Source organism: Centroberyx affinis, unplaced genomic scaffold (assembly GCF_046629955.1).
Source record: "Centroberyx affinis isolate AG114_WGS23_722 - 3 ecotype Tasmania unplaced genomic scaffold, CSIRO-AGI_Caff_v1 ptg001947l_1, whole genome shotgun sequence".
Lineage (NCBI taxonomy): Eukaryota > Metazoa > Chordata > Actinopteri > Beryciformes > Berycidae > Centroberyx > Centroberyx affinis.
The window spans coordinates 29,954-42,080 of NW_027280304.1; the positions used below are offsets into that span (position 1 = coordinate 29,954).

At 43.6% G+C, this 12,127-nt stretch overlaps 1 protein-coding gene across 1 annotated transcript in view; it reads right to left on the reverse strand.

Moving 5' to 3' along the window:
• Positions 1-1,555: 1,555 nt before the first annotated feature.
• LOC139653670 (ATPase family AAA domain-containing protein 2-like) overlaps positions 1,556-12,127 on the reverse strand; it is a 56,722-nt gene continuing 46,150 nt past the window's right edge. Inside the window, exons 23-30 of the mRNA XM_071530589.1 lie at positions 11,224-11,383; positions 9,095-9,217; positions 8,035-8,148; positions 6,354-6,817; positions 4,971-5,268; positions 3,894-4,102; positions 3,370-3,498; positions 1,556-1,588 (exon numbers count right to left, since the gene is read on the reverse strand). Coding sequence (XP_071386690.1) covers positions 1,556-1,588; positions 3,370-3,498; positions 3,894-4,102; positions 4,971-5,268; positions 6,354-6,817; positions 8,035-8,148; positions 9,095-9,217; positions 11,224-11,383 — 1,530 coding nt within the window. The remainder of the gene's footprint in view (positions 1,589-3,369; positions 3,499-3,893; positions 4,103-4,970; positions 5,269-6,353; positions 6,818-8,034; positions 8,149-9,094; positions 9,218-11,223; positions 11,384-12,127) is intronic.

The following is a 12,127-nucleotide window of genomic DNA, read 5'->3' on the forward strand; positions in this document are numbered from 1 at the left end:
AAGCCGTCAGTTCATGGGGTAAAAATAATTATAACTTCTATTTCTTTGTGTGATTTTGAAAATCAAACACCCCCGGTTTAAACAGAAATTGGATCTAAAGCGATGGAGGGACATTTGTAAAGCTGAGAGGTGCTTGGCCTCCACCCTAATCTTCATGTAACAATTGCCGCTTTTCCACCGCATGGTACTGGCTCAACTCGCCTCGACTCTACTCGACTCTACTCGCTTTTGGTAGTACCACTTGGTTTTCCACTGCATACAGTACCCCCTCAGTGTACCCCACCCCCCACACAACTGGTCGACACAGTGACGCCACATGAAACTGCTGTGACGTCGTCTTCAACGCGACACACAGCAACAATGGAGGATCTCGAAGGGATGGTGTTCTTGATTCTCAGTATGTGTCTGTTAGTCACAGCAAGGAAACAGATTTTATTTCAGAAGAGGCTGAAGGCAGCGAGACAGCAGACTGCTCTCTGGCTGCTCAAAGGCGACACAAGAGGGTAAGCTAGCCTGGTAGCTAATGTTAGCATATATGTACCGTGTCGCGCAATGACGACGATTCTTTCTGACCAATCAGTGGTCTGGAGTGTTTTCACGTCACCTTTTCGGTATGGCCTCAGCTCGCTTGGAACCTCGACGGTGGTTCCAGGTAATATGGGACCTGGTACCTGGTACTTGCCCAATGGAAAACCAAAAGAGTAGAGTCGAGTCGAGTACCATGCAGTGGAAAAGCGGCTTAATGCTGCCTTCCGGTCAGGCCGGAAAGTCGGAAATTCAAAATTCCTAGCAGCAAAAATGCGACGGATCGATCCTTCAAGTCGGAGTTCCACGGACTCTCAGGCAAAATGTTTCAACGTCACGTCAACATGGAAAACATCAGTATCACTTTTAACATGTTTATAATCCTCAAAATACACGCAAGTTCAATTTTCAGGATCACATGACTATTAAATCTATCAAAACACCCGTGTGGTAAATAGTTAAACATTTTAAATTTTAAATATAAAGTTGCACTTTACGTTCTATGCTAACTAGCTAGCTAATGTTGCCAAATGCTGCACGCAGAGCAGGATTTTATTTAAGAAACCCTTATGGAAATGTAGCATATGTTAAGTTTACTTTTTAATGTTAAATAAAAGTAAAATAAAAGTATACTTGCTCATTTTTCTTAGTTCAAAATAAAGTGTAGGCTACTAAAAGTGCACTTTTTTTAATTTTCTAAAGAAAATGTCATGACTAAATACAAGGAGACGCCTGAAGAATCTGCTGCAGTTCAGTTGGCTTCTGTACAGAAAACACAGACATGATTAAGTTTCAAAAACACTTTTATTCAGGTTTATATAAACGGCATTACATGAATACTGCATAGTCACATTATAGTACACTGATATCATGTTTTAAATAAATATTAGTTTTATAAATAATACCCACTAGAATAAATACTGAGGTGTTTTCATAAATATCGAAATGTAAAAAACAAAATGATAGGAGGAAACAATCTCGTCCTGAAAGGCATTGAGGTTTTATTAAAACAGGCAGAAGGTGCGGGAGACTAGAACAAGTTGTCGATTTCTGTCTTCATTTCCTACAAAAAGGGAAAAAGGAAAATGAAAACTGAACTGAAACCCAGAGCAGCTGAACACACAGTGAAAAACTTATTGTTCTACTCTTATATACATCATCTATTTTTATGATCTCTCTTTTCTGGTTGTTCTATTCCATTGCATTTTTTTTTGGCTGTGTTGTGAAGCACTTTGAGCTGCATTCGCTTGCAATGTGCTACACAAATAAAGTCTGATTGATTGGTTGACACTGGTTTTTCTACTCCGCTAGCCATGTTCGCAGATGACCAACCATTATTTGAAAGTCCTTTTCTATTTTAAAAACCCAGTTGGTTGGTAAAGTTGTGTGTGGCTGGTGAATTTTTTGGAGGAAACAGCAAACTGTGGCCTTTAGATGAAACATGAAAGCTGCAATATGCAACTTCACATTAAAATGACAACAAATAAACAGGATTTATCTATATTATCAGAATCAGAATCAGAAATACTTTATTGATCCCCGAGGGGAAATTGGGTTACATTGCAGTTGCTCACATTGTAGAAGAGAATATATATAAGCATAGAGAAATTATAAGAAATTATAAGAAAAATAGAAAAAAGAAAGTAAGAAATATATAAAAAATATGTGCATCATACTACAATATATAACAATGAGAATAATAATAATAATAATATAGAAATAAGAGAAATAAGAATTATGTACAATATGTGCATCATACTCCAATATATACACCAGTGTAAATAATTAAATAATTATTGCACAGTTGAATTATTGCACAAAAAAAATCGGTATTGCACAGTTAAAATATAAATTATAAGTTATGGGGTTATAAACTGCCAGTCTGTGTGTTCATGCCTAAATACTCCGTTAGCCTGATATTGGTTTTTCAATGATGTTCAGGACGTTTTGGGGCGTGTACCATTTCCTGTGGGCGGGGCCAGCGGTGAGCCGGTCGTGTCTGGCTTCACGCCGGCGTAGTTAGCCGGTAAAATCAAGTGCAAAAAACACCCGGCGGCGGTGCGTCACATGCTCCATTCTTATTTCAGCAGCTAGCTGCACAGTTGGCATGAGGATAGGAACGCATTAAAAGCTAAATCACAACTTGCAGGAGAAAACGTGACTCCTCAGTCTGCTTGTGTTTTGTCTGGTTCTCTTTCTAACTTCGTTCAGTGTCTCAGCCAATAGGAGAGCGCTGGTGACGTCAGCGCCGGTCTCAGCCGCCAGGTTGAAGCGGGCCGTCCGGCGTACGCCCGTTTAAATAACAAGTGCCTACTCCGCCTACCCAGGCCAGTTTCGGTGTACGCCGGGTGGAATTACAAGTGGACCCTTTGTCAAGGTGAGGCGAGCGGCCGCAGAGCAGGAAGTCACAACAACAACAACAACAACAACAATGGAGGAAAGCAGGAAGAAAAGAAAGAAGAGCGAAGCTAAAGGTTCAGAAACACGGTGATCATCAGCATCAGATCGGCTGTGGAGATTTCGCGCTGCCGGTGACCTGATGACATCATCAAGATGACTGACAGGTGTTGGGGCGGGGAGTTGACCGATGGAGGGGGAGGAGGGCGGGGCTAACGATACACTTCCTGCCTCATGGTGAAAAGCTGCATATTGTAGCTTTAAGTCTCCTGGCCTGATGCAGACGCTTTACATTCACATTAAAGGCATTTCACTGATGCTTTTACCCAGAACAACTTGCTGTTCCAGTGATCAAAACTGTTCCCTTTTGGCTGTGGGACAGTCTCTTTACTCACTGAGACACCCTGTCGAGTTACACAGCAGTAGTACTCTGTTGTTAAAGTGTACCTGGATGAGCTGGGTCTTGTCGTGGCTGCAGCGCTGCCTGTAGATGCTCTGAGCCAGACGAGCGTAAAGCTTCTCCAGCTGGTTCACCTCCAAACCCTCCGACCGAGACACAACGCTCCTGAGCAGCTCCTGGAGAATAATAATGATACTACTAACAACTGATAATACCAGTAGTACTTCAATGAATACTACGACCACCACTCCAACACTACTATAACAACTACAACTGCTGCTACTACTACTACTACTGCTACTACTACTACTATTCAGAATAAAAATTACAATGAAAATGCATATTATGTACATATATGAAAATTTGAGTGTGCACGGAAAAAAAGTTATTTGGCTCCGCCCACTGAGGTTAAACTCAACCAATGAGATTATTTCTGCCTCCAGGAAATGTTTGTAGAAACTGCAGAACTAAAAGATGAGACAAGACCTTCCAGCCACAGGTACACACACACACACATGCACACACACACGCACACACACACACACACACACACACACGCAGGTCCACTCACCCTGAGTTTGTCGTGGTTGACTACCAGAGGTGGGGTTTTCTCACTGAGGATCTCCATGGCTTTGTCCATATTGACCTGCTGCCTCTGCGCCAACTCGGCCTTGGTGGCTCTCGCCTCACGCCTCCTGTGTCTCTCTGAGGAGGAGGAGGAGGAGGAAGAGGAAGAGAGCAGAAGGTGGAAGAGGAGGGAGGAGATTAAGAGAGAAGGTCCTCTATGTATTACCTTTATAGTATAGCATACTTGCAAACCTTTTCCAGCCTTGTATGTGGATTGTGGCAAAAATGATGAGCTAACCGTTATGTGTACCATTCTGTACAAATTCCATTTTGTACAGAATGGTACACACGGTATTAACACGACTTAAAGCTGCACTAGGCAACTTTGCACAGTTTCAGCGAGAGATAATGGTTTGAATTTTTGTAACACACTTCTCGGGGCTATAAGATGGCTAACAGCAGGTCTCAGGTTAGTTAGTTCACATCACTGTCTGTGCAAATGTGCAGTTGGGAAAAAAAACAATGGCATCTTAAGGACTTTGCATTCCTAGTCACACTCACACTCACTGTGCCAAAAGTAATATTTTTAAACAACTCTGAGGATCATGTTTGGAGTTTTAAAATCCTTCTTTAGCCTCTCTCTCCTCCACCTCCTCTTCATCCCAAGCTGCCCTTCATGACTGCAGTGGATTTAACAGGTGAAATCGATAAGGGATCACAGCTTTCACCTGAATTCAGCTGGTCAGTCTAGTACAATATATTATGTATCAACCCTTCTGCATGTGTCCAACCATTCACCATCATGGTGTTGTGAATGAACATATGAAGAGTTTTGCTGCAAAATAAAAAATAAAAAAAGTGACACCTATTCTCATTATATTATTAATAGCACAAAAGTGATGGTACTTTTCAAATGACCATGGGTACATTGAGTCTCAGTTGACAAAATGACAACACCATTACAGGCCAAATTAAGGATATCAAATAATGAATTTGATGTAATAATTTGTTTCCAAAATGTGTATCTATAACATTTTGGAAACAAACTCTTCCTATGTAGGCTAAACCAAAAACAACTCACTCTCCGACTGAAGCATCTGAGCCGTGAAGCTGTGCGTTCCTTTGAGGATACGACTTTGATAAGATATCAGAGTCACTTCTGTCCAGACGCCCGGAGCCGGGAGCTCAGGTGCGGCGCGGCGGCAGCTTGCGTCGGCTTGGCTCGCAGCCCGGCGCTCTGCGAAGCCTCGTAGAGTCGAAGCTTTGGCTTGTAGCAGCTTGTTGGGCAGTGGCAGCAGCAGCAGCAGAGACATAATCTCACTATCTGTTTCACGTACTCTTCCCCCGTGGAGCTGAGAAACTGTAGCAGTGTGGCTCAGCTGTGGTCCAGGGAAGATCAATGCGTAGAGCAAGGCACCAACACTGCCGGGGTTAGGGGTTTGATTCTCTTAGTAGATCAATGGGTAGAGCAAGGCATCAAGCTAGGGTTAGGGGTTTGATTCTCTTAGTAGAGCAATGGGTAGAGCAAGGCATCAAGCTAGGGTTAGGGGTTTGATTCTCTTAGTAGAGCAATGGGTAGAGCAAGGCATCAAGCTAGGGTTAGGGGTTTGATTCCCTTAGTAGAGCAATGGGTAGAGCAAAGCACCGACGCTTGGGTTAGGGGTTTGATTCTCTTAGTAGATCAATGGGTAGAGAAAGGCACCAAAGCTAGGGTTAGGGGTTTGATTCTCTTAGTAGGTCAATGGGTAGAGCAAGGCACCAACACTAGGGTTAGGGGATTGATTCCCTTAGTAGATCAATGGGTAGAGCAAGGCACCAAAGCTAGGGTTAGGGGTTTGATTCCCTTAGTAGATCAATGGGTAGAGCAAGGCACCAAAGCTAGGGTTAGGGGATTGATTCCCTTAGGGGGTGATCATACCAAGAAGCGCAGCTAGAAACGCGTGTTGTGATGCGTGTGGCGTTTTTCTGGCGGTTTTTAGGCGCGCATAAAAGTTAAAATATTCTCAACTTTTCAGCGCAAGGCATGGAGTCGCACAGCTCATCAGTGTCACGTTTGGGCCAGGCAGCCAATCAAATCAAGCAGAATTCGGGCTTTCCTTCCTGTTTTGATGCGGTTTGATGTGGTAGGAATGGTGGGACACTGGCAAACACGGATGAAAAGCTGATATTAGCGGTCTTTAACCCGGTTGCACAACCCGGTTGATTCCCTTGGTAGATCAATGGGTAGAGCAAGGCACCAACACTGCCACGGTTAGGGGTTTGCTTCCCTTAGTAGATCAATGGGTAGAGCAAGGCACCAACACTGCCACGGTTAGGGGTTTGATTCCCTTAGTAGATCAATGGGTAGAGCAAAGCACCAACACTAGGGTTAGGGGTTTGATTCCCAGCGGAAATCACACATATGCACTCATGGTGCTGCATAGGGCACTTTGGATCAGAAGCGTCCACCAAATGGCGTTATTACTGAGTCACCTCTTGCATACAGACCTAGTTTGCTCGACCAAACCCCGTTCCCCATCCTCTTAGGGGCCGGGGTAGTCTTTGAGGTCCGGGCTCGACGCCTCAGATCCAGTTCTGTGGGTATACCGTTAGTCGGACGAGGGCCGGACGGCTCGGGCCGATGGAACCCGTTGACTTGGACCCCGTTTTGGGTCCCTGTGACACCGTGGAGGTCTGGGTCCCCATCGCTGACACTCTCTGACGTGGAGGAGGAGGAGGAGCTTTGATCGGCGGAGTCGCCAACGCAGCCGTTCGCTACCGCCGTTTCTAGAACCCCGGTTTCCTCTGGCGCAGACTTGCTCACAGAGGAAGAGGAGGAAGAGGAGGAAGGGGAGGCGGGGTTGGGCGGTCTCTTTTTCTTGCTCTTCTTAATGACGCCGGTGCTCCACTTGGATTTTCTGGGCGGTTTGTACCGCTTTTTCTTACGCGCTGGGAGAGAGACAGAGAAGAAAAAACAGCGTGGAGAAGAGAGAGAAGAAGAGGAAGAGGAGGAAAGGTCATTTGACAGAACAGAAGCAGAAGGCCGCAGGCTGTTCACTGCAGTCCAGCCTCCTCTTCCCTCCACTATACCTCCTCCTCCTCTCCTTTTTAACTATTCCACTTCATCTTGCTTTACTTTTGCCTGTCTGCTCCACTGAAAACCTCTCCGCTTCATCCTCTCTTACTCTTCCTCCAATTTACCCTTCCTCTTCTTCTTCCTGTCAACACTGCTGCTAAAACTGCCTCTTCTTCTCCTGATCTGGTCTTTGGTGTTGATGCGTTGACGGTTGAGTAAAGCTGCCTTGCTCTGGAGTTTGCCTGTCCACCTACCTTACCTTCCCTGTCATTTGGTGGATATACCGTATAAATACCATTTTACTCTGGGTGAACTTTGTCATCACTTTCATTTGTTTTTCTTGCTGTAAATTGACCTAATGATGAAATGACAGCTTAAGGGCATCGAGCCTCAATCATGGATCATTTGTGAGGAAAATAGATTTGTTCTTACCTCCCTGTTAAGAATAATTTCCTAAAAATTCAGGATCCTCAATGTTCAAAATCTTTTTTTATATTTTCAGGAAACTGTGGCTCTGCATTAGATACAAGCTACATGTGGTGAACGGGTTGTGTGGCTACGTTTAGTAAAAAGTTTTCAACTAAGTTTTGCTACAAAATGAGATAGACACCATTTGAAAAAAAGTGAGCCCTACTCTTACAAAATGATTGCTGATGTGAAAGTAAAACTCATTTTGGAAAAAAGCATTTAAGTTATTAGTTATTTTAAAAACGTTGCCTACCAAATATTTATATCATTGAGGGTTTTTCATCTAAAAGCATTTTGTCATGAAACGATATTAGAAAACAAAACGAAACATTAATGGGGCACTAAGGAAGATTTTAAGCATCTCATAACAGAAACTGACCATAATATATATCTGTGGGGGTTGATAGGGTTATTGATCAATAGTAATGTCTCAATAATTACCAGGCACTGAGGCTGTGCCAGAGACTTGTGTAGGAGGAGTTAAGTTCTATCAAAGTTGTTGCAATTCTCACTACTCGCCAATAGAGATCAATAAAGGCAATAGATGCCTCTTTAAAGAAAACAGATCAGTTTGTGCCTGAGGCCCTGTGTCTCTGTCTGCAGCGGTACGGGACGGACTCACGTCCCGGAGGAGGGGTTTCTCTGCCCTGGCTGCCGTTCATCCTCTCCCCGTCAGCCTCCTCCGTTTCGGGCCGGGTCCGGTAGTAAGAGGGCCCGAACCTGGAGGAGGTGCAACCTGCTGATAAAAGAAAAATCTTACGTCTGTGGTTTGGAGGTTTGATAGCTGTTTGAGGTCTAAACACTTAACATTTACGTTTACATTTTAGACATTTAGCTGATGCTCTTAGGCGGCGGCCACACTGGTCCGTTGCGTCTGTCTCCGTTTATTTCAATTAATTTTCAATGAGAGCTGTCTGTTGTCCAGACAGGACTGATGACGACAGAAAGTTCAATCCAGTTTATCTTTTTCTGGATGGACTGATTCGTCACCGTCCATTTAGCCAATCAACAATCGACAATGGTCAGACCAAAACAAAGATAAAACAGAGGAACCCTGGTGGAGCGTTGGGATGACTGGAGGTTTTCCAGCTCAGTTTCTGATTGAATTTATACAGTAGAGTCTGTTTCTTCTGTTTTCCATCAAGCAGCTCCGGTATGAGCAAAGCTTCCTGTTCTTCTGCCTCGCCGCCATGTTGACGCTCAGAACAAACCAACACACACACATCTATCATCAATAATTCTGTTTTCTGATGGATCAGCGTGGCCGCAGCCTTATCCTGAGCAAATTACAGATGCAGCTATTGTAAAAGTCCCATGCTTTACTGCAGTGGCTCTCAACCATGAGCATCAAAGTCAGAGAGTCTGCAGGTTTTCATTCCAACTAAACACTGCAGCAGCTGATTTCACAGATTTGCACACCTTCAGCCGGAGAAGAGGAACTAATCGGTGAAATCAGCCGCTGTAGTGTTTGGGTGGAATGAAAACCTGCAGACTCTTGGCCTTCGAAGGCACACGAGTTGAGAACTAGGAACTACTGCTGCACAACGGTTACAAAACAGACGACTTCACCATCAGTCCTTGTGAGGTAAGGTTTGGATCTTGCCACCGCAGTGTGTTTACACGGCGAGAGACAGTAGTCAGGACAGCGGGAGATAATGAGGACCGGTGTTCAGAAGCGTCACCTCTGTTGAAGCGCGACTCTTTGATCTCCTCGCAGATCTTCTCAAAGTCTTCGTCCAGCTCGTCTCTGATGATGGCGTGCACGGCGTCCTTCAGCGCACACGCACGGTGACGGATCTGACGGTCTGGGTACACACACACACACACACACACACATAAATACTGAATGCATTTAGGGTCACCTGCTCTTTCTATGAACTAGACTGAGCAGATGAATCCAAGTAAAAGCTTTGATCCTGTATTGATTTGACACAAATGTTTAAGATATAAATTCCTCCCATACCCATAGCAGGATCAAACTGATGTAAGTTAAATACAAATATGGTCTTTTAAAGGGGAAAACATATTGTAATGCCTTTCTAAAAGTATAATTGATTTTCGTTTATAGCTCAATGACATGATGTGCATTTTCTGTGTCCAAATCCATTAATTTTCCACCTATTTTTGGTGTTTTGAAGTCCAAAAATGTCAGGTGGTGGTGATAATTTTCTCAATACACTATGCATTATAGACAATACAATGATGAATGTTTTTAGGCTTTCAGTAATGGTAAATAGAGTGAAAGTGCATTATTTAAAATCTTTAAATGGGTTCAATAAATATTTGTCATCGACCCTTTTATTGCCTCATGATGATCACCGACTGGAGGTTACAGTTCCCTTCCTTTTTATTTATTTTGCTATATTAAAGATTTGGACCTGCTGCTCTTTCCATGTACCAGACTGAGCAGGTGAATCCAGGTGAACGCTCTGATCCTGTATTGATTTCATCAAATTAAATCCACTTCCCTCATGAAAGAGAGGCACAGATGAAGGAGAGGAGAAGCTTGAAGAAGGATTTATAAGGATTTTTAGGATTTATTTCCAGCAAGCAAAACATGAAACAAAAACCTGGTGGCTTTCCAACAAGCCAGACACCTACAGTGTAAATGTCACAACTTGTATTATCTTTTATATACACTGAGTTGATATAAACTCAAAATCAGAACCACCTCACTAATACAAGTTTTGCACAATTTAAGCTTAAAACTCCTTTTTTCACCTGTCTTCTGTCTTTCATAAAAGTGGATTTAACAGCTGAAATCAATACAGGATCAGAGTTTTCACCTGGATTCACCTGCTCAGTCTGTTTCATGGAAAGAGACAGGTTGTCTAACCAGTGATGGAGTGATAAATAAAAAGTACAGTAAACTACCTCATAACAAACATAAGGCAAACATCAATCATCAACCACCATCAATTATAAAAAATATATATATTGAAACTCGTTGGTTTTATTTTCCTCACTGGAGGTTTTCAATCTCACAGTTGGTATCTCAGTTTTCTAGAGACCTGGGGCCGGATTCACAAAACCCTCTTAAGAAAAAAAATCTTCTCAAGTGCCATTTTTTTTCTTAACTTTAGTCTTATATATTTTCTTAACTTTCTTCTTATGTTTCTTCCTAAGAAAAAACTTAGGAATAAATGGTATTCTTGAAATGAAAGTTCTCAAATTTGTTCTTGATTTTTTTCTTAACTTTCAGACGGCCCTTCACCTGTCTTAAAACTCCTACAGTGAAAAGGTAAGCCTCTAATATCATATATTTAAACACATTTTAGACAAGTAGGTTATAGTTCAAAGTCTTCATAGGTTCCCCTACACCTAACATTAAGATGAACATTTATTGTAAAGCTTTATTTGGTGTAGGGCCAGGTAGGCCTCTGTCTCATGTCTGTTGGAAATAAGCTGCAAATTTTACAGTTACCAACAGCAACCAATGTTTAAATCTTTGCTCTAGTTGCTCTAAATAGGTTTTTCCCCAATTGTTTTGTAGATGGAAGCACTTTGGGTTGCCTCCTAGCCTTGTCTCCTAGCCTGCTAGCCTTGTCTCCTAGGCCCTATTTTGAGAAGTTCTTAAGTAGGGAAATTAAAGAAATCCATAAGAAATGAGACTGTTACTAAGAAAATGTTGAGGAATTGCACTTAAGAGCCTTCTTAAGAACTTCCTAAAATTTCCTCTTATGTCATTTCTTAAGATCTATCTTAAGAACACATTGGTGAATCCGGCCCCAGATTCCTGTTCCCAGTGAGCAGCTATAAACCTGAGGGACTTCACTACTTTTTCTTCGTTTCCAGCCTGCCGGTCTCTCACCCCCGGGGGCGTTGTCGGGGTTGTACTCCAGGGCGTTTCTCCAGATGAGGTCGGCGTCGGACAGGAACTGGCTGACGGTGACGTACCGGTGCCGGTCGATGTTGGACAGCAGCGTGGACAGATCCATCGGCCTCTCGACCACCGCCAGGTAGTCCGGGACCTGGAGGGGGGCGGGGGTGTGGGGGGGGGGAGAGAGAGAGAGAGAGAGAAGGAAGGAGGGAGGGACGGAGATGGGAACAGATAAGGAGGAGAAACAGAAGGAAGGAAGGAAGGAAAGAAAGAAGGAAGGAGGAAGGGATGGAGGGAGGTAGAAACAGAAGGAAGGAGGGAAGGAAGGAGGAGGGGATGGAGATAGGTGGGAACAGAGAAGGAGGAGAAACAGAAGGAAGGAAGGAAGGAAGGAAAGAAGGATGGAGGAAGGGATGGAGGGAGGTAGAAACAGAAGGAAGGAGGGAAGGAAGGAGGAGGGGATGGAGATAGGTGGGAACAGAGAAGGAGGAGAAACAGAAGGAAGGAAGGAAGGAAAGAAAGAAGGAAGGAGGAAGGGATGGAGGGAGGTAGAAACAGAAGGAAGGAGGGAAGGAAGGAGGAGGGGATGGAGATAGGTGGGAACAGAGAAGGAGGAGAAACAGAAGGAAGGATGGAAGGAAGGAGGAAAGGATGAGGGAGGTGGGAATAGAGAAGGAGAAACAGAAGGAAGGAAGGAAGGAAGGATGGAAGGAAGGAGGAAGGGATGGAGGGAGGTGGGAACAGAGAAGGAGAAACAGAAGGAAGGAAGGAAGGAAGGAGGCAGGAGACAGTTTTCAGTTTCTAGTTTCCATTTCCAGTTTCCGCTTACCACTTGATACTGATCTTAAAACTAACACTTTTTCTAATTTCCCAGGTTGTTTTGATGGGTTTCTTT